The 22,970-nt window shown below is 48.2% G+C and overlaps 1 protein-coding gene across 1 annotated transcript in view; it reads right to left on the reverse strand.

Annotated features, from left to right (window-relative positions):
* Positions 1–206: 206 nt before the first annotated feature.
* Positions 207–22,970, reverse strand: part of LOC142579936 (high-affinity choline transporter 1-like) — a 41,914-nt gene continuing 19,150 nt past the window's right edge. Inside the window, exons 4-9 of the mRNA XM_075690615.1 lie at positions 19,735–19,883; positions 19,145–19,294; positions 18,502–18,631; positions 17,769–17,986; positions 15,202–15,890; positions 207–1,373 (exon numbers count right to left, since the gene is read on the reverse strand). Coding sequence (XP_075546730.1) covers positions 1,169–1,373; positions 15,202–15,890; positions 17,769–17,986; positions 18,502–18,631; positions 19,145–19,294; positions 19,735–19,883 — 1,541 coding nt within the window. The 3' untranslated portion in view covers positions 207–1,168. The remainder of the gene's footprint in view (positions 1,374–15,201; positions 15,891–17,768; positions 17,987–18,501; positions 18,632–19,144; positions 19,295–19,734; positions 19,884–22,970) is intronic.

Consider the following 22,970-nt stretch of genomic DNA (forward strand, 5'->3'; position numbering starts at 1 on the left):
TCATTTGTGCAAGCTTGCAAATTAAATGGTTCGTGACAGTGCGCGCCTCACAGCGGTACGAGGCAGCGCGCGTGCGCAGTACGGATTGAGGCAGACATGCGACAGTGCAGACGACACGCTGCGTTCCCTGGCAATGTGTTGTCGGACGCAACTTGTGGCAGCAAGATGGCGTCGAAGAAGAACGAAGAGCCGCGTGAAAGGGAGAGAATAAGCCTTTATTCCAGTGAAAAATGGCGTAAGCGATTCCAAGAATCATTAATCTGATTCGCTAATGAAAATGTGTATGAGACGGAAAGGCGAATGTCTTCTATCGCAAGGATGTGGGAACCTGAAATGCAGGTGAATACCGTTTTTCGCGAACGTCTGAAGCCTAAGAACAATCGAATATTGGCAATTACGTGCGACAGGGGAATATCACCTGTCGCACAGGCCTAGAAAATTAAGAATATTATCGTTGTATGCACTTGAAATATGAATTGATAACTTCTAAAACAAAGTGAGTCGGGGCACGTTAGCAGGCAACACAGCCTAATTTCATCACTCGTCTTGTTCCACTTACAGGTCGTTAGTTCATGAGCCATTGCGCCTTTCTGTGCTACGGTAGCACCGTAAAATTGTGCAAATGAAAATTCTAGCAGCCGCGCCTCCTTCCGTGCATATCCGTCGTTCTCAGCCCATGTGCTAAAGTGTTCACACCCGATAACTACGCTCCGAAAATGTAAGCAGCGAATTTCTATCCGTCCCGCCTCGTCAACCCTGAACCATTAGCATATTCTGCGTGTCCAGACAAAGAAGCATCACTGACGCTTGCAAACAGGAACACTACCGGCCAGCAGCGACAGCGCCTCGTTACCCCGCACAAACTAACTTTGTGGACATGCGGCCTCACCATGGCCCGTCTCGTGTACGCATCGGTTGACTTCGGACACCTCTATGGAACGTATTACGGCTGCGCATATCTTCCAGCTACTTGCGTGCATCCTCTTGGACCTTTACCTCTACAGCGCTGGAAGCGTACTACAATGCGTGGTTAAGAGTTATAGAGGACCGGCTGCGTGCATAAATACCCAAGTTGAACTGGTTCCCAAGAGACGAGCGCATTTTATCTTTATCATTGCCACCACGACCAACGTGGCATTAGCTGCGAATGCGGCGGCACCAGGGCAGCTCAGTGGCGCCCCGCCTCGGTTGTGGTCTCGTGCGCGGCCGACGGTTGCGCCGGCTGCGGGGTGACGCTTTGCGCCGACTTGCTTGACTCCTGGCTGGAGCGGCGGTGCTTCTTGCGCTTGCGCTTGCTGGTCGACGTATCGCTCGCGTCCTTGCTGACGTCACCCTTCGCTGGTGACCGGTGACTTTTGGACGTAACTTCAGCTCTGCAAGACACACCCATTGCGGAGACGCTCAATTGGCAAGGAGGGGAGACAAAAAGCAAGGCGAGTCGAGGCAGGGAGGTCGACAATGACGAGCGCGCACAGCGGAATAGGCACACGAGGACTACTTAACCGATCACTCAGACAGTTGCACTTGATCTGCACATTTGTACGAATATTTCACGCCATCGACGGGTGTACATATTGGTATCAGGAAATGATACGGAGTCTTGTTTCAGGAAATCGAAGGCGGAAGATAGACGCGGAGAAAGAGACGTACCACTGGACATCTTTGTTCGCGTCTATTTTGGCGCCTTTCATTGTCAGAAATATGACACCTGCAGCGACTAGCTGAAACCAAGATTCTACGGAGTTTAGCTAGTTTAAAGTTGTCACCAGAAAGAGGCCTCATTAAAAATGTCGTCCTGAGAGTAAGGGCACAACAAGTGTTCCATAGTTTCTTCGATCCACAAGCATCGCACGTTGGCTCCTAGGAGAAAGTGGAGACTGTATGCAAGAGCATGAATAACTCCACAAGAATAGTTATCGATTACAAGAGAAACACGAAAGCTCAGGTGCACACAAACTGAATACTCATGAAATGATGGCGCAAACACACAGGGATGAGAAAGAAAAACACGAACGGGCGCCGCTCATTTTTTTTTTCTTTCTCGTCAACGTGTGGTCGCGCCATTCTTTCTTGATTATGGAATACCAACACGTCCAGCATTCAGTACTTCTAAGGCACACTGAAGCAAGTCGTACGTCAAAGACAACCAAGCTATACTCAAGTGAGGCGCAAAGGAAAGTTGTGCAAAAGAACCATACGCGATATTGGCGGAAATCAAAAGAAATGAGAACGGGCTCATACTTTGTCAACCGCTTCTCAACTCCGGTGCAACTCCTCAGTCACCCCAAGCTTTTCTTTCCATACTTCGACGTACTACTGCCCCATAGGTGAGGTGTTCGCGAACAGGGTTTAAAATGCCACAGATACAGGTCCTCGCTTCCCCGATGTTCCACTGTTCTAAGGTCGAGCCGTGTCCACTATATAGAGCGAACAAACTGTGTGTGGGCAGAAAGCTCACAATGAAGGGCAATACAAAACCTGCAAGGTAAGCAGGTTGTCTGCGGCAACTGTCGCGTCCGCGATCGCAGCAAACTACAGTCCATTACGTCGCCTACCAAAGGAGGGACCGCTTACTTAGTCCAATCACCGCGCTTAAAATGACACTTGAAGGGAAACACTAAATCAAGTTTAGTCCCGATAAGCTATTTCAAAACTATATTTTCGTTATTTCGCGGAAATATGTTGATCATTCGGAGAGAAAGTTAAGGTTGAAGTACCGCTCCATTTTTTTTTCGTGTGGATAACCCAGCGCCGATGTGTCAGTGTGACGTCACAGATATTAAAGTTTATTTTTTATATCTGGCCGTCATGGCTCAGTAAAGGCTCCCAAAACTTGCCAATTGTAGTTTTCGCCTCATTTATAATACAATGAACTCCACTTTTGCCGATAACAAATTAAGCCCGAGAAGGAACCACCCACCTGTGAAGTCACGGCGCGAGCTTGTGCGTAAACTTCAAGGCGGCGTCGCCACCAGCCTTTCATCCTCGCGCTTTTTTCGGCTTACTGATCCTTTATTCGTGGTGAGGTTAGAGTAACCTTTCGGTTACGAAGTGTCTAAGACTGTATACGTCGGACCTTCGCGCTACCTTCCCATTACAGTCGTTAGAAAACATGCAAAGCTCCTTCTCACACAGGCTGACTTTCCCGTCATAAAATATGCTATGTGAAATCCTGCGCACGCAAGCGCGAAAATCTACGTGTCCTTGCACCTTTCGACAGCAATCAGTACTATAGTGCGGTGCAAGGTTAAAACGAGAAAAAGTCATAAAGAAGTGGCTCTAGGTGTTAAATACGGTAAAGCATAAAACGCTAGAGCAATGCACGTAAACTGCACAATAACCGGTCTCTCAAAACGCAAAATTACCAACAGTATTGCGGCAAAGGCCCAACCAATTTTGAGCCTGTGGCTAATAAACAAAACTCGCTGTTTCGTCCGAAAGGCGAAGCACTGATTGCGACAGCAAATTGGACAGCTATGCAAAGTAAGGTTGGTAGTTTTATAAGCTGCATAGATTGCTGTAAACATTCCCTTAATAATTGTGCACATTGTGACGCGTGCATAGGCAAAAACGAACATATCTCTCTCGATGACCACAGACACTCGCTGTCCGAATGCTGGCGTGACGAATAGCGCGGCAGCAGCGGCGAGCGAATTCACCTTCGTACTTCATCTCTCTTCACTGTGAACTAAACACGCGAGAACACAGTGTACACAAATCCATCGCCTATCTCGGATCGCCTAGTCTTCGAACTCACCACAGACTAACTCTAAGGTAGGGCGCGGGCGATCACGCCCAGCCACACCGCCCCCCCCCTTTCTAGCACGTGCACATCTCCCAGCTCCTACCCCCTCCTTGCACTCATGAGAAGACGGGGCGAACCCTCCCTGCTTCTTCCCTATAGCGCGCGCGAGAAGCCGCCGCCGCATCGAGCCACTAGCCTTCGCGGCTGACCTTTTCAAGCTTTCTCTCGCATCTACAGCAAAGCGTGTCGCCGCAATCTACCCGAAGTTGGAATTTATACGGATTACGGCGACGCCGAGGCCACCGACGGAAATTTGCCTTGAGCGTCCTTATTTTTGCTATGGCAACACAATTCTAAAAACGGTTCGGCAAGTTGCAGCGGTAGCGTCGCTGGCTCCCATGTTGTGAACCGGGGTTCGAGTCCCTGTGGCGCCTACTTTGTTGTTTCGTGAATATTAAATAAAGGTCCCTTATTTTGCGGAGTTTCTCTAGCATGGCGAAAGTCTTTTTGCCACTTAGATCTCTTATTTGCAAATGACAGCGATCAGCACGTCCTCACTGCCGCTCGTAAGCCGAACTATTGCACCGCCTGGTCACGCGTATTAGTGCGTTTACTGCTCCGTTTCTGCACCACGTTATGCTGGTGTTCTAACGCGACACCGTGAAGGAGCTCGTGTGGAAGAAAAGCCGGTGTCGTCGGCGTCAGCAGCGTTTGCCGTGAGCGATAAATGCCGGAAGGCACTTCTAAATAAAAAAAAAACATCTTGCAAGATGGGCTGGTGGGAATCGAACCAAGGTCTCCGGAGTGTTAGACGGACACGCTACCACTCAGCCACGAGTTCGGTCGTTGAAAGCGGTACAAAATCGCCTCTAGTGAATGCGGTGTTGCCTTGGAAACTTGCCGCAGAAAGTTATACTGTGGTGCATATCGGTAATTATTACCATGTAAATTACAGACGTCGCAGTATCACGAGTAGCGAAGTACGTGTCCGCTACATTTCTCCTGCGCTCTGCGCACACGCAGGGCCATGTTGCGGTAAACGCAGAAGACCCCCTCCTCGCATCGTACGGCGCTGCCCCGACACGTGGCGCGCCACTCGCCCCATGATCGCGTGCGCCTTTATGGCGCGTCGCGGCCCGGCTCTCCGAGCCGATCGCGACGTTTGGCTCGCATATATCGTTTGAGTAGGCGGTGCAAACGGAGTGTGATAACGCTATCGCGTTCCACTCTTGAAGGCGAAGCTAGTTAGTTGGTTAGTTAAATGGGGTTTAATGGCGCAAAAGCAGCTAAGGCTATGCTAGGCCAAACACGAGGTGTTTTAAAATCCAGTTTATAAAGGAAAAAGCTGTGTTAGTAATCTATATTTTATGTAAAAATCCAGAGTCGTCTAGAAATTTACGGACGTCACATAATGGGACTAGCGGATCATCACCTAAAATTAAAGCAGGGTGTAGAGGTATGTGTAGTTGATATAATTTGTGCAAAAGTGTTCGTCTGTGTGTTTCAGTCTGCGTACATATGAGTAATATTTGCATAACTGTTAGTGGCTGTTGACATTTCTCGCATGTTGGTGTGTCTTCTTTCGTAAGTAAGTAATTGCGTGTGAGATGTGTGTGCCCAATGCGTAGTCGGCATAAAACTACTTCGATGAACCGCTCCTGATGATGGCATGACTTCCACTCGCCAACTATGGGTTTTGTGAGATGTAGCTTGTAGTCGGCACAACGGTCCCATTCGCGCTGCCATTTTACCGTGAAGGCTTTTCTAATTGCGCGGATGCTATCATTATATGGGAGTGTTGTGTTTGTAATTGATTTGTGCGCTGCCATCAATGCATATCTATCAGCTGCTTCGTTACCCGGTATGCCAACATGGCTTGGGACCCAGCAGAAACGAATTAACCTCCCGTATTCGTTAAAAGCCACCATGCTTAAAATGTCTCCAATCAGGGATTCACACTCAGATTTCAGATGTATGGCCTTCAGTGTGCTTAAAGAATCTGTATATATGACTGCATTTTTATGTTTATCAGCGATAATCTAACAACAACCCATATAGCGATAACTTCGGCCGTGAAAACAGAGGCATGTTGTAGCAATCGAATACTTTTTTTCCCAATTTTCCGTTACGACCCCCACACCCACGAGTTCTTTCGTTTTAGAGCCATCAGTGTAATATTGCCTGTTATTTTGATATTTGTACTGAAGAGCACGGAATTCTTGTATAATGTGTTCGCGTGGGGTGTCTTTCTTCTTTAAATGTGTTAGGGCCAAACAATGAAATCTTCCTTACTGAGCCTTCATTGCGGTGAGGCTACCTTATGTCACTCTGAAAGCTTCCTTACTGAGGGGCCCTCGGTGAAGGCTTCCTTGGTGCTTCCTCAGCATAAGGTAGCTCCAAAGCTACCTTCACGCGTCCTTACGCCGCTCATTGCCCTGAACGAGCGCTTCACCTCACTGCTTAAAGGGGCACTAAAGCGAAACAACAAATCAGTTTAGACTAATAAAGCGTTGTTTGAGAACACTGCAGGCAGTCATTTCCAAACAATAGTTTGATTATTAGATGAGAAAATGAAGGTCCAAGTATCAGTATTTGAATTTCGCGCCGAAACGCCAGCGCCGGTACGTCAACGTGACGTCAGGGATTCCAAAGTATGTTGTCGCATTTGGGCCGCGTTGGCCGAATAAAGGTTCCCGAAACTTGCCATGTTTAATATTTGGTTCCTTTAGAACACAATGTAGCCAATCTGTACCTCTATATAGTTAGTAGGCCCTAGAAGATGCCATCAAAATCCAAGACGTCATAACCCCCAGTTGCGGGAACTTAAGTAGGCGTCGCCACCCGTATTTCGTTCTTGCGCTTTCTCTGGCTTACCAAACGTCTTATCGTTGTAAGAGTGGTGTTTTTGGCGTTGTAGAACGGTAATTTACTGATGCAGAAGAAATCATTTTTCACTTTAGTGTCCCTTTAACCACGTGACGTTTGCTTGCGCATGCGCGCTGTCGCCCACCTGCGGAGAAGCGCGAGCACAGTACGTCTTACCAGGCATATTCGTTTCAGTCACGCGTGCGGCATGGAAGCGTTGCTAGGCGTTGCTAGGCGTTGCGCGACGCCGGCGTGCCAGCGTTGCTGGAGCACATCAAGTTTTGCACTGTAATGCGCTACTTTTTAAAGTTTAGTAAACAAAACTAGAAGAAAGCGTCCACGCTTCTCTATATTAGCTCTTCAATTTAAAGATTTTGCGACGATACAACATTTTTTATTGAATAATGGTGTTCGCGTAAAGCTCTTAAGAGATAATCTCGAACCCAGGCATGCGGCAACCGCTCCTTACTTGAGGACAAGTGAAGGCAGCTTTCAGAGTACGCTTGCTTCCTCCATCGGTCCTTCGCTCTAAGGTGGCCTCACATAAGGTTAGGAAGCGCTCGAAGGAAAGGAACGTCTCATTGTTTGGGCCTTAATGTCCAGTCACACAACGGTTCAAAGTCGTACCACGGGGGCAAACGCTTTGGCTTTCTGGCAACCCGGAGCACTTCGCGAGGAATGTCGTAATCCCGGACATACTCCTCATATCGCAGGACAAGCGGCTTAATCATGTTCGGTTTATTTGTATAGTGTAGGCGTGAGTTGCATTGTGTGAGGATGTTGTAGCTATGTGTTGCGGTGATGACTGAATCCTGAGTATGTAAGAGACTGTGAGTAATGCTCTGCGCTGCTGTAATGAGGGTCCATTACACTCAACGTATAAACTTTGAATAGGTGACGTTCTGAAGGCACCACTGGCCAGTCGCAGTCCAAGGTTATGTACTGGATCAAGTCGTTGGATGTAGGACTGTCTGGCTGAGCCGTAAACAATGGCGCCGTAGTCTAAAAGGCTACAAACAGGAGACCGGTAAATACGTAAAAGAAACGTTCGGTCGGAACCCCAGTGCTGATGAGATAACACTTTGAGGATATTCAACGCTTTATCTGCCTTAACCTTTAGTGATTTAATGTGGGCAAGGAAGTTCAGTTTTTTGTCAAAGATTACTCCCAAGAATTTATATTCTTGTTTTACCTGCAGCGCAAAATCATTCAATTTTAAATCCGGGTCTAAGTACAACCCTCGTTTTTGCGAAAATAGCACTGTAGAAGTTTCCTGAGTAGAGAAGCGGACGCAATTTTTCTCAGCCCACTCCATTAGTTTATTTATTGTTATCTGGAGCTGCCTTTCACATGTTGGTAAGTTTGAGGCGCGGCACGCTATTTGCAGGTCATCGACGTATATGGAGTGCATAACAGAGGTGGGAATGACTTTGTTGATAGAGTTCAATTTTACAATAAAGAGTGTTGTGCTAAGTACGCAACCCTGTGGCACGCCGTTTTCCTGGAAAAACGTGCGCGAGAGCGCAGTGCCTAAACGGATTTGGAATGTTCTGTTGGACATAAAATCTGCGATACAGTTTAGCATTTTGCCAAGGATTCCTAACGCCGCGACGTCACGTACGATTCCAAACCTCCACGTGGTGTCATACGCTTTCTCTAAATTGAAGAACCCTGCCAGGCAGTGCTGTTTGTGTACGCATGCCTCACGTATTTCGTGTTCAAGTCGGACGAGGTGGTCTGTCGTTGAACACCCTTTTTTATTGCCGCACTGAAGAGAATCAATGGAGTTCCGTATATGAAGCGTGAAAGTTAATCTGGCATTTACGATACCTTCATATGTTTTCGCCAAACGACTTGTCAGGGCGATGAGTCGAAAGCTGCTTGGGGATGTGGGGGATTCACCTGGTTTTAGAAAAGGCACAACTATTGCGTTTTTCTAACTTTTTGGCGTGCTTCCGGATTCAAATATTTTGTTAAAAAATTTAAGGAGAACATCTACGGATGCTGGGGACAGGTGTGCAAGCATGGAATAATGGATCCGGTCAGGACCTACTGCAGTTTTCTTGCCAGTACAGAGAACCCTGTTAAGCTCTTGTAACGTAAATGGAGCGTTTTATTCGTCCCTTGACATACAAGTGGTTGGTAGTTTCTCTTTTTCTGCCCACAGTTTGTATTTTAAGAACATGTTCCTATATTTAGCCGAGCTAGAGACGTTATAGAAATGTTCCCCAAGTATATTCGCTTGTTCTTGTAGTGTTGTCTGAGTGCCTGAAGGTGTGAGTATGAGTATCGTGTACGGTGAGTAGTCCCCCTTAAACTTCTGACCTGGTCTCACATCCTTTTGGATGTAACGGTGCTATTAATTGTAGATACATATCTCTGCCAAGACAATTTTTCCGCCTGTCTCCAAATAAATCGGGCTTTCGCTTTGGCTTGTTTGAAATTGCGAAAAGTGTTTTGAGTTGGGTATCTGCGTAAAATTCCCCAGGCCTTGTTCTGCTGCTTTTTTGCTACGGTGCATTCACGTGTCCACCAAGGATTCAGGTTTTTCCGAGCCACGCCAGAAGATTGCGGAATGGCCTTTTAAGCTGCAGAAATTATGCAATTGGTAAACTTTTCATTAATTTCCTCAATGCTTAGGTCTGTTCAAATAAGTTCCTCCACCCTGGCACTTTCCGTAAAAACAGCCCAGACGGCCATTTGTAACTTCCAGTGGCGTGGTTTGTGGGATATAATGGGTAGTGTTGATGTAAGGTGGATTAAAGTAGGTAAATGATCACTGCCATATGGATTCTCCAGTAAGTCCCATTTAAAATCGCTGAAGATATCTGGAGAGCAAAATGCTAAATCAATACAGCTAAAATTACGTGAGCTCGGTGAAAAATGAGTTGGCTCACCTGAATTTAAAAGACAGATATTATTCAAAATAAAATCTTCGATAAGTTGTCCTCTTGGTCATTCTTATCGCTACCCCAAAGAGTGCAGTGAGCATTAAGATCTCCAACTAAAACAAAAGGCTCCGGCAGCTGGACAATTAAATCTTCCAAATCTCGAGTTGTGAAATGGGTATGGGGAGGGATGTATAACGAGCAGATGGTGACAGTCTTAAAAGTTAAAACGGTGACAGCTACTGCCTCAAACGCAGTATTTAGTGAAACGTTCCGTGTAGGGATGCCGCCTTGAACGACAATAGCGACACCTCCTGATAGACGACTGGAGTGCTCGCGGTCGTTTATGATTGTAAAGACTTTAAGAAAATGTGTATGCTTTGGTCCTAGGTTCGTTTCTTGAAGGCAGAATGTCACTGGTGATAACTTATTTATAATGTCTTTGATGTCACCTAGATTGTGAATTAGGCCTCTGCAATTCCAATGAATGCTGAAAGCCATGTTATTGGGATTGGAAAAAAAGTTACTTGTGTGTGTGAGCTTACGAGTTGTAGGTGACATGTATTTAAAAGCTGATTACTCTTATGAAAGGCGGTAACCCCCCCGTTCAGGTTACCTTTCCTTTCCTCAGCGAAGGTATAATATGCTTATCCTTCTGTAAGCGCTCCAAGGAACGCGGGTCTTTTGGCGTCAATGACGCAGGGGTTTTCGGATCGACCTCCATCGCCTTTTCCGAGGCGCTGGACAATCGACAGCCAGGCGCTGAGACCCGCGTCTCGGGCCGCGGAGTACGGTTCAACTTCGGGCCCTGCGGCACTGTGGTCTGCTGGGCCCTGTTCGTTGCTGATGGAGCAGCACTGGCTGCAGCAACCAAGGGGGCGGTTGGGGTTTCTACAGGGGTACCGGACGTGGACCCTGTAGATTCCTGAGGCCGGTGTGACGCTGCCCCCTGCCGCGTCACACTGGCATAGCTTTTTTGAGGTAAGTGCCCTAGCCTTTTCCTCGCTTCGTAGAATGAAATCTTTTCCTTTACTGTGATTGCAATTATTTCTTTTTCTCTTTTCCAGCAAGGGCAGCTCCTCGAGTAAGCAGGATGATCGCCCTTGCAATTGACACATTGTGCGGGAGCAATGCAGTTGTCAGATGGATGGTCGTTGGCACTACACTTCGCGCATGTTTCCTTTTCTCTGCATGATTGAGATGCATGCCCGAACCTCCGGCACTTGAAACACCGCCTTGGGTTGGGTATGTACGGTCTGACGTTGATTTTCAGATATCCTGCGTCCAGTGAACTAGGGACAGTGCTACTACCAAATGTCAAGATCACATGTTTAGTCGGGATGTGTTGGTCATTTCGTCGTAGTGTTATTCTCTGAACATTAATTACGTTTTGCTCCTGAAATCCTTCGAGTAGCTCTTCGTCGCTGAGGTTCAAGAAGTCTTCTTCAGATATAACTCCCCTGCTAGTGTTGAGTGAGCGGTGTGGAGAGATTGTTACTTTGATGTCACCGATATTGGTGAGTTCGGCGAGCTTTTCTAGTTGACTTTTCTTGGTCAGTTCAAGGAGGAGGTCTCCGCTAGCCATCCTTGAGGCCTTGTAACCCGATCCAATTGTGTTTGCTAGGCATTTCGATACTGTGAATGGTGACAGTTCTCTAACGGTGGTGTTGCCTTCACTGTGAAAAACATGGTATTTCGGAAATGTGTCTTCGCTTGGTTTTAAAAAGAACTGGAAAGTTGCTTCGGTGCGACCTCTTTTCAGAGGCCGATCTGAAAGTCGCGGGAACGCTTCTGCCATTGGATGGTTTCAAAATTCGACGGCGGTGGTAGCCACCCACCACGGAGCCCAACAAGGGGACGCTACAGATTCCAAGAAACCTGCAGACGCCAACTATACAGCGCCACTATAACCTAATGTATATACCCAAGGTTGAATATATCACACACGGTTAGCCCTTGCCGCCAGGAAATACGGAAGTAATATGAAGTGAAGAGAAGACAGGAAAGATGGGAAAGTGGGAGAGAAAGCAGAAGATTGGAGAAGAGGACAGGAAAAGGCGACTGGCGATTTCCTCCAGGTGGGTCAGTCTGGAGGTGCCGTCTATGTGAAGCAGAGGCCAAAGAGGTGTGTTGCCTCCGCCGGGGGGCCTTAAAGGTACAGACACCCAGAATCGGCTCAACCTCCAGGATCCCCCTTTCCCCAGACACGGTTAAGCCGCGCACGGCTACACGCGGGAGGGTCCAACCCTCGTGTGCTCGGGTACGTGGTGTCGCGACACACCAAAGGCGTGCTTACGCATACGCCCCTGCGGGGAAGGCGAAGCTTAAGCATACTCCAATTTCTTTGAATGTGCTCTGTAGCGCACGTAATAACGGCGCAATAAGATAACTTAATCGCGTGACCTCACGGTGAGTGTGACTGTCCGGCAGTGGTGAGGACGCATTGCTTCCTGTCACCTTGTCTTGCAAGATGCAAGTGGCGAGAAAGGCTTTCGCCAGGTCAAGCTATACTGGAGTAAAAATAAACGGAAGAAAAAGAATATTTGTGAATTGATATCCGACCAAGCTACCCAGCGCAGTTTACTGCAACGCTATAACAGAACCGCCAGCCGTGCGAGGAAAAAAAGAGAACCAGAAAGCTCGCCCCACTCACCTTCGCGCATATCGTTTTGGTGGAAATGCCATCCTATAAGCTGCAGTTACCGCTTCGCGGCCACTGCAGGTTATGCTACTGCTGTGTTGTGTTGCTACTGTGTTCTTCAACGTCACCACCACGTGACATTATGCAGCGGCGACAGAAACAGACGTCAGTATGCACTATACGGCGTCGTGCTCAGGCCATAGGCAGGGCGCAGCGGTTCCTGCCCAAAGCGAGCCACGCACAGTTAGGACTCCTGAAGAGCAGCGCGAACAGGATGAACGACGAAAGGAACAACGTCAATGTGCACGACGGCTTCGCGCTCAGGCTCGGCAGCACCCAGTAATAGGCTCCGTCTAATTGGTCTATAGGATCAAGTGACACCACACAGCTTCGCTGGCCAACCACCTTCGCTACATGAATTGGAGCCCATTTTGTTTAAAACCGAATTATGTTACACCGTATTGAACACAAACAGTCATTGCATGTTTCGGTATAAAAGCGAGCCCTCAGCCACGTTTACACTGAGTACCATCGAAGCGAGCTAGTGAATCTATATTCTTCTGCACGGCTGCGCAGAACCCCATCTATAGAGCAGAATAAGTAGACGAAACAGCATCAAAGTGTGTTGAAACGGACGCAGTCGAAATTACTTCGAAACGTACGAGTAACTATGACGCCTCTAACTATTTGCTTGAAGCACATGTTTACATTATATTGCGTCGGAGCACACCGGCCGAATGGAATGCGTTTCTCTCTCTCTGAGAAAGCGCACATCTCCGTTCTGGAATCAGATGCGGCCCTAAAAGAGTAAGCGAACAACTGGCGCCGGCACAAAAATTTACAATGCCGCCTTTTTTTTTTCTTTTGCGAATGTCTTTTCGAGGAGACTAGTTTGAATGTAATCGAGAAAATCTGGGGCCGAATTCACACAAACCTTTCATATTCTAAGTGATCTCTGCCCTTGGTTGGCGCCCTTCGCTAATGGTACGTCCAGCATCAGGATTGGCCGACTTTTTTTTATTGGGAACAATTGTAGCCGAAGAGGTCTTTGTGAACACGGGCCCTGTTTTACTCGCCCAGACCGCACGTGAAGCATGCAACGGCACTGCCGTTCAGTGCCGAATTTTTTGGCCAAGCGCACGCGAAGTATCGATGCGACGTCATTCGCCAAACTTAGAAACGGGCAACTCCTCCGCGCTGAATGGCGCAAAGTAGCTGCATACATAGTCTAAGAATTCGAATTTCGGTTCTTTTTTTACCCGTCATTGTTACGCAGTGGCTATTGCGGTGGGATTACTATGCCCGAGGGCGCGCGAACGAATACCGGCCGAGGCAGCCGCATTTCGATGGGGGGTGAAATGCAAAAGCCAGTATACGGTGCATTGGACGCACGTTAAAGAAACCCAGAGGGTCAAAATCAATTTGGAGTCTCTTAATACGGCGTGCCTCATAATCAAATCATGGTTTTGGCGTGTAAAATACCAGTGTTTATTTCAATTTCTTCGGACAAAAGAAAGGTGAACGGGAACTTTTCTGGAATGTAGCGCGTTTCTATGTATAATCTCAGTTAAGCGCAAGTGTGTAGGCACCCAAGCGTTTCCTCGCCAAGAAACGCAAACCGACTCAGTGGTACAACAGCTTTCAGCTTGCGGATTCAGCTTTGCAATATCACGAACTGGACTGCAGTGGTGTTCCCAGACCCACCCTGACGTACTTGTTTATTAATTTTGCTACATCGCTGATTATGTGATTTATGTCATTAGTACGAATTCGGATACTTTTGAAATCGGCAGATTTTATCTTCAGTTGTTGCGAATAGTGCCCCTGTGCAGCTGTGCCTCTCTTTCCGACGCAGCTCTGATGAGCAGCGGTTTATTTCGGACATTATATCCAAGATAAACCGATGTACGCCATCAACAACGTGGAGAATTGAGCTGCAACGGTGTCCCTGTAGATATCTGCCGAACAAGGCAACGAGGCGAATTGAGTCCTTGTATACGTGAGCCATATACATGAACAATATGACCACTATTCCAGAGCGCTGGGTTGCGGAGGGGCGCCTAGACTGATCGAGATGTTTTCGAATCGTTCGGATATCTGCGCCGGCATCAAGGTTGGTCGTAGTCGATCGTTTGTGTGTCCATACGTCCCGTCAGTGAGCGCACACTTCGATCTTGATACACGGAACCCACTAAGTGCACTCAGCATTCATGGTTCATGTATGCGCAAAAAAAAAATCGATGATTACGATACTCCCATCATTTTGCGATATATTGGCTGGCGCAGGCAATCAGTCTCGTGTGGCACGTTTCAAACGGAGCGAAGTGTGGCACCACTGCCTCACTAATCCGGAGATCGCGAGAGCCAGCTCGTGGTGCCAGCGCGTGGGTGGGATTCAATGCAGCCGCAGAAGACAGACGTTAGCTCATGCAGCGCTTGGTTTCCATACAGACGGCGCGCGCTACTCTGGCGCCATATCGCACATAGCCATTGTCGCCGCACAGGCCGTCTTGCGCGACACTACGCTTTTATGCTCACGCTTTCGTTCCACCAAGGACAACAGTGGCTCTTCATCGCTGGGAAGTCGTGCCTTCAGTGTCAGCGGCGACAACTTCCAAGGTAGCGTGACACCAAGCCTCCCTCGCAGCCGCTCGGCATCGTCCCTTGCAGGAGCAGTGGTCCTCATGCCACATACCGCGGACTGACCTCAGCATATGACGCCGCGGACGAGCGTAGCCCTCCTCGCCCCACACCCTGCCCCCCTCCGAAGCGCAGATGAGGCTGCCCACGAGGCTGAGGCTGCCTGGGCCATCGGCAACTTAGCGCATGCGCAGGCCGTACCCCTCCGGTCCTCCTCCGGTTTCCGCCTCACTCATGGTTCCGCGGCACACTCCTCCTGCGCTACCGCATTTCGTGCATCTCCCACTGCAGTCCGCGTTCGCTTTCATTATTCGCGGAGCTCGTTCGCTCGGCCACAAAGACGCTCGCCGCAAGAACAGGCGTCTAAGAGCTGCGCTCTAAAACAAAGGAAAAAAAACAAGACTCTTCGCCGGCTCACTTACGAGTGCTGCGATATGCGACTGGGAATCTTCTCGACAGGTGACAGCTTGTATTCCGAGGTGCTATGAGGCGTGATCCCTGCGGCGTCATGAGGTGTAGTCGACGCTGACACACTACCGCCCGGAATCGCAGACGTCTCCGCCGTGATCGGCGTGAGCGCAGGCTCGGGGGCAGCGGGTGGTGGGCCGACAGCGGAAGGCGCCTTCAATTCCGCGCCCTCCACCAAGGGCACCTTGTCGACCGCCTTGGCGTCGGGCTGAAAGCAGCCGAACACGTCCCAGTCGAGGGGCGCGCGTCCACCGGCGAAGAGCCACGAGGTGATGCCGGACACCGCCACCAGGGTGAGGAAGCTGATGACCATGGAGAAGGTGCGGAACGGGAAGCGCTGCACGCCCTCCTCGTAGTCGTAAAATGGGTACTTGATGAAGGGTGGTATCTTGAGAATGGACTCGCCGCCGCCCGCGCGCAGGAAGCAGCCGACCACGTAGGCGGCGAAGGAGCCGTACGTGTTGACGTGCTCCTTGAGGTAGACCACGCACACGAGCTGCGGGAAGAGGATCACGTAGACCAGGTCCGAGGAGAGGTACCACAGGCCGTAGATGGAGTCGGCCGTGAGCGCCATGAAGGTGGCCAGCGCGCCCACCAGCACAATGGACACGCGCATCACGCCGATCACCTCCTTCTCCGTGGCCTGGGAAGCACGGAATGCCAATTGAACGGACACTGTAACGACAAGAATTGCATCACGCTGGAAGGGAATATTGTGATTCCAAAGAACACGTATACGTATACTGCAGAATAAATCGAAAAAGAAGGAAAAACATAGCGCTCCCCTAGTCATATAACCTGTTGCATCCCATCATGGGACAACACGTAAGTTACTCACTTATCCCCAGTTCAACACGTTCAGAATCAAGCAATACGTATAATCTTTAGCGGTTTTATGTCTTAGACTCCTTGGTTACATTTTACGCATAACATTTTAACAATGCAGAATCTGGAAAAATATAGTGGAATTTTCATGTTTAAGTACGTTTCCGGAAAGCTTCCATTTCCTTTGCTACATGCTAGTTATTTCGTCATGTTCCATCGACGCTTCTTGTTACGTAAAATAACCACTTAAAACTTACGCCCACGACTAATTACGACAAGCTCACTGCGAATATTTAACCTGTTCCAATGTGGAATTCAGTGCCGGGTGGTATAAAAGAGGGTTCTGTTGATTCATTTGAAAGGAATTTGCGTTTACATGGAATAAATACAGTTAACTTCTCATTATCCTTTTTATTTGCAACGTTCTTCTGTATGTTTAGACTTGCAGAATGAATATCGTATTTTTCATAAATCGGATTGTTCGCAACGTTGTATATACTGAAAGCTGGTCTACAGTGAATGATGTTACAGCTGCTCTACATGTTCTGAATAGCCTGATGCTGTTCATTGTGTAGTTATTTTAGAGGGCAGCTCTTTGGCGCCCATTCCCGCGGCGAGCGTCGGCGTTGTCCCTCGGGCTAACCGAGTGAAAGGGACAGAGAAAAATGAAAGCGAACGCTGAGCGCAGCGTTAGAAGCAAAGCGTAGTGCCGCGTAAGCCTTGCGACGGCCACTACACGATGGCGCCAGAGGAGTGGGCCCTCATCTGTTCACCAATGACATGCGGCGTTCGCGTCGCACGATACTATATATGGAAACAACGCGCTGCATGAGCGGAGGCCCGTCCGCGACGCCTGCTGTGAACTGCGCCCACGCGTCACCCACACGCTGCGTGTCGTGATCACCCGGCGAGCGACGCAGTCGCGTGACGCTTCACTCCATTTTCAACGTGCCGCACGAGACAGATTGTCCGCGCCAGCCAATATATCGCAAAATGAAAACGCATATAGAGCTGCTTTTGTATTTCGCATTAAGGATTATAGGTGAAGCAGGGATGAATGTTTTTCTTTGACGTATGCATTACCAAGGGGTCTCGCAAATTACATCTTTTCACTATGGGACCTCTTTCTGTATTTATGTCTTCTTTGAAATGAGTATTTTGAACTTACGAAAATAATAAATAAAACAATACTCGTATTCTCGGTTATCACGCAAAGACGGTGGCACCACGACGGAGTCGCTGCGTCACGTCAGACGTCACGGCCTCCTCGCTCATATGGCTTCTTTATCCGGAAATATCGGCCAAGGTCAATCTTTTATCTTACAATAAGGAGCAATAATTTCTTTGGAAAGAATTCTCTCATTTCAAACGGTACGTACCGATTCCTGTAAGAAGTCAGTATAGTCACCGCCTCTACATATCATAATCCGCTGCGTCATTATTACGTGATTATTGTGCCAATGCCCATTCATCTGAAATGCACGCTCTCTGCTCCAACTTTGTCAGATTGAGCGAACCGTAGTGGCAGCTGCCCGTGTGTGCACACTGTGCCTTCTGTGATGATTACCCACCGCAGGAAATCCACAGTGCCCTGTGACGTTCTGCACTATTGGCTAGAGAACGAAGCTCCACGCTAGCCCACCTATGTTAGCCAAGTAGAAAAAAAAAGAACAAAGGGACCGGGCGGAGCACGCACGTTCTGCCTGATGCCGAGTTTGTAGATATTCCAGGCGAACATGGAGGCCGCGCTGAGAATGGACGAGTCCGAAGACGACATCACCGCCGCGGAGACGGCGCCCAGCCCCATGGCGGAGACGAAGCCGGGCGTCAGGTACTGCAGGACCAGCGGCAACGTCAGCGACGTCGCCTCGCCCGTCAGTGGAACGGCCTTCGTGTAGCCCGCTTGCGTAAAGTCTGCACGCAAGGGCACAGAAAAGAGTTGGCGGTGCGAATACGCGTAGGTGAAAGCGAGCCATGCATGGGGCAAGAACCGATCAGGAACGGAAAATACCGTTCTCTGCGGCCTATGCATAACGTCTCGAATTCCATCTGAGCATGGCAGGTTCATGTAACGTCGCAAAGGACGAAGTTGAAACGGCCGCCGCGATAACCCCGCTCAATGGGGCCTGTCATTTCTCCCACGCGCGGTACGTGCCGTTCGTTGTGATCGTCACGCGTTTCCTGTCACGTAGGGCACCGAGCGGCATATCCTTACAGGCTATGTCCATCGGTTATGAATGCCCTCTCCATGCAAGCTTTCCTTGACAGCTGAAGCGTATTTGATACTGCACCGGGCGGGCTGGTTGATGAGACCCAATTCTGTAGTGCAGTGCACTTGGGGTCTTTTCTGCTCCGTGATTCTGGCAATTACAAGTCGCTGGCACTGGCCGCGCACTCTGCTTTCCCCTGCGTAGCACTGCAGCACTCACTGGCTGCCTTGGCGACGGCGCCGATGACGACGGGTGGGATGGCCATGAACAGGCAGCCGAACGCCGCCATGTACGACAGCAGCTCGGCACCCTCGGCCGTGCGGCTCGAGAGAACCCGCTGGAAGTAGACCTGCGCGCGCACCTTGTTGAGCTTGTTGCAGAGCGACAGGTAGTAAGGAGAGAGGCGGCGGGCCGCTTTTAGCAGGGAAACTTGGTTTAGTCGGTGAATTGTCACGTTGCACAAGCAGCGCTAGAGCAGGCGAGGACTTCACTCGACCGTTCCTAATACATGCAGGACATTGCCAGATATAACGGGTTTTCGTACCTGTCCATGGCTCTAGCACAGCTTCTATGTGTCACTGAGTCCCCTTCTATTACCGCAGTATTTTTCGACCACGCACTGCAAAGATAGGCGACTTTCCTGAACGCTACAGAAAAGCCATTAGCCTCAGGTTCGCAGGTCCATGCACCATTGGAAAACGTGCGGCGAATAGCACACGCAGCAACAATATTTTCCGCTGAATGCGAGAGGGTATTTGTGTTCCTATTGTCGCAGGAGAGTAGTGCACTAGCCTGGAACCGGCGTAAAGGAGGTGGCTGCACGAGCGGTGATAAGTCGGTTCGGGACACAGGGTCCACCAACCTGCCAGGGCACGCCGCCCATCATGAGGAGGAGCATGGAGTCCCAGTAGTTGCCGAAGTCCTGCCACTCGACGCTACCCACAAAGTCGTTCCTCGGGTACGAGATCGGGCCCACTGCCTCGTGGAACATGGCGAAGGGCACCGACAGCCACTGAGCGACGAAGGGCAAGGACACGCCATCAGCCATGTGCCATGTGACCAATATAGAAAAGCACAATTACACTACTGGAGACTGTGGTGCTGAAGTTACATAAACAGGGAAAAAGCGCCTCGGGAAGGCTGGCCAATGTTCCAGTAAGTGGACTTATCTTTGTCAAAGGTGCCTTGTCAGCCCTCCGAGCATGACAAGGCCACCTTCGACTAGTATAGGTCCACCTATCGAAACGTTAACCAGCTCCCTCCTTAAATTTAGGCTTCTGAAGGCACGTTAGTCAGAAAACAATTCCAGAACGCCCTGCCTTAAGGCATGATATAGGACCTCATCTAGGACCTTACGAGGTCCTAGATTATGCAGATGCCTCTTACTGTCGTCACACACAGTATCATTTATGGAGAATGTTTAGCAGGAAAGACAACCAAAGGACAACATACCAGGCCGAAGAAGATGGCAAGGAGCTGGATGACGTCCGTGTAGGCGACCGAGTAGAGGCCGCCCGTGAAAGTGTAGAAAAGGGCAATGCACGCCGACGCGATCACCGACTCTGTGCGCTCAAAGTCCATGATGACCTCTACGGTGGCGCCTACGCAGTGAATAATTGGAATGCGATTCAACCGCCCAGTTCGAAGTCCATCAAAGACAATGTCTTCCTGAGAAAGTTTGGGGGTAACAATGGGCACAGTCACTGCGCACGGCGCTTACAGCTTCAGCGCTCAGTTGGGAGAGTAGGAAGTGAGTAGGAGTGCCTAATTTTTTTTACTGTACTTAGTTTTATTCTAGATACCCATGGAAACGCCCCAATTTAGACTACACTACTTTCGGCACTGGCCCGCGTTTTCAGATTACACTGTCTTCGGGATCGGTCAGCGAAAAATGCTAGAAACCCAGAAACCAGACACAGAAAAGTGGAGGTGACTCGCTAAGGAAGGCACTGTCTTCAAAATCATGAACGAGTGTGTCCGAATAAACGATGATCTGTTTTGCTTTGTGTGGAACATGTCGCAATAGTAGGCAGAAGTGCCAATGGCATAAGTGGACGGTAACGACAACCGCCAGGAGAAACGATAGAAACAGATGCCTCGACCTTAAGCCGTCAGGCCTTTAAGAGGGCTCAATCAAACACATTGTTGGACTAGTTGTGTGTATGTATATTTATATATATATATATATATATATATATATATATATATATATATATATATATATATATATATATATATATATATATATATGTCATATCATAAGAAGCCAACAAACACTGAGACCGAGGGCAACCTTACTTGTGCGTAAAGATTTCCCCTATGTTTTCCTCTGTGTCAGTGTTTCTTGGCTTCTGATGATATGACTAATAAAAGTCGGGCCCCTCGGTTAACCCTCTTTTCTTTATTCTCGTTTACATATATATATATATATATATATATATATATATATATATATATATATATATATATATATATATATATATATATATATATATATATATACACACACACCAGAATTGCGGCGCAGCAACAGACTAGGGACGACAGAACTTACACGCGCAAGACGCAATATACTTGCAATACATTTATTTCCGAAAGACAAAAAAAAAGAATATAAACAATGTGTTTACCTTGGGCGCAGGCTGTGAACCCGCGCTATCAGCGACTCGAACTCTTAAAACGAAGTTGCGACGCAATAACACGCGAGTCGGCAGAGGCATATTTCATCCAAAAAAAAAGGGGGGGGGGTGCACATGCATAAGTGAACATTCTATTGTGATCCGCAGTAACGAATATATTTTTTTCAGATTTCGCTTTTGGCTATGCTTATGCGCATCTGCTCTATATAGCCTGTTTTCTCCTGGAAATACATTAGTTGAAAGTGTGCGCATGATTCATGTTGTTTCTGTCATGCCTGGTTTTCGCTGCGCCACAATTCTGCTAAAAAATTAACGCAGTGCTTGTGTTCCTGCCGGTATACCTGTGAGGAGCACTGTGTTCTGAGTTTTGTCGTCCTCTCAATGTATATATACGGTATACGTTTGTGCGCAATTCGCACAGCATACGCTGGTGTGGGCAGACTTTTACACGTTACAGAAAAGGTAACTGATCACAAGTGCTTCATTCAAAAATGTAATTGATTACTGTGACCAATTAGTGCCCGACGAAAATAATTACGGAAATAATCAAAATAAATCAATTTTCTTACGTTACGTCCGTTTGAACTTATTATTCGTTCAGAATCAGCTGTGATCATGAATAATCGATCAAATGTGCACGCTGGGTCGGTGCTCTAACGTGCGGACATCTTGCGCGCAAGGCTGTCATTACTCAGCAGCTGGGTCCTCTGTAAAGTGTAGGCGTTTCATGGTTTCATAGTTGCTGGTCTTACAAGGAGACGCCCCCGGTTGGACCAATGAGAAGCTGTACAAATGGTCCGTGGGCGATTTCGTGGCATTAACGTCCCGAGTGGTAGTCGCTATCGAGACATGCCAGCTCCGGTTCGGTTCGGCGGACAACGCCTGGTTGAGCGTTAACACGAGAAAGATGCTGAGCTCCCGGACTTGCCCGTCTTAGCATGCGCAACCGCGAGGCTGCTGCGCGGCAAAATCTCCGGCGTTGTGTGCTGCAGTTGCCACCAAATTCAGGTTCCTAAAGCTGCGTCACGTGTTAGAGCTTATCTCGTCAGTAAAGTAACTATTTACATGTAATTGGTCATTGAAAATATTAACTGAATTACAGTGAGCGTTACCAAGTAAAAAATGCAATTCTTTAATTGCAATATTATCAACAAATGTAACAGATTCCGATTAATTAATTACACATTATTACTTAAGTGCGAGTCTTCTGGTGGCCCACGAGAGGTCTGAGCATCCAGACCCTTATATAGGTGCCGCGTATTGCAAATATGTGGGCAGTGGATTGCACTGCGCTTCAACAGGAAGCGGGGGCTCCTGTTTAAATAAATAGAAAAAGAAATCTGTTTTCTCGACAACCACTGCAATATTTGACGAACAGGTAGGTGTTCATGGAAACCTTTCAAAATTGTAGACATTTCCCTCATGAGAACGCGATTCACGCAAAAGCTACGGTGTTGAATGTAATATTCTAGGGGCTGTACAAAGCTCAAAGGACATTAAAACAATAAATCAGTTTAGACGGAAAGAACATTTTTGAAGACATTGTTGCCGTTAATTTCGAAATAATAGGTTGATTATTACAAGAAAATAATGAAGGTCCAAGTTTTTGAATTTCGGGCCGAATTCCGAAAGTCGGTACGTCACTGTGTCGACACGAAAGTGTTTTTTTCATATTCAGGCCACTTTGGCTCAGCAGAGGTTTCCGAAACTCGCCATGTTCAATCTCTGGCTCCATGAGAACACAATGTAAAATTACCTATGCCCTAGACAAGCTAGAAAACGGTGTCAAAATCCATAATATCACAGTGAACTGTTCCGAGAACTTCAAGGGGGCGTCAGCACCCGTGTTTTGTTATTGCAGTTTTTCTGGCTCACCAAGCGTCTTATCGTGGTACGAGTGGTGATTTTGGCATTGTAGAAGGGTGATTTACTGAAATACAGAAGAAATCATTTTTCTCTTCCGTTTTCCTTTGAAGACCAATCCTCACCAGTTCTGGCCATTATGACCTGGCAAGAGCGGTGCATACAATGCGCGATTACAATCGTGCC

The sequence above is a fragment of the Dermacentor variabilis genome, chromosome 4 (assembly GCF_050947875.1).
Source record: "Dermacentor variabilis isolate Ectoservices chromosome 4, ASM5094787v1, whole genome shotgun sequence".
Classification (NCBI taxonomy): domain Eukaryota; kingdom Metazoa; phylum Arthropoda; class Arachnida; order Ixodida; family Ixodidae; genus Dermacentor; species Dermacentor variabilis.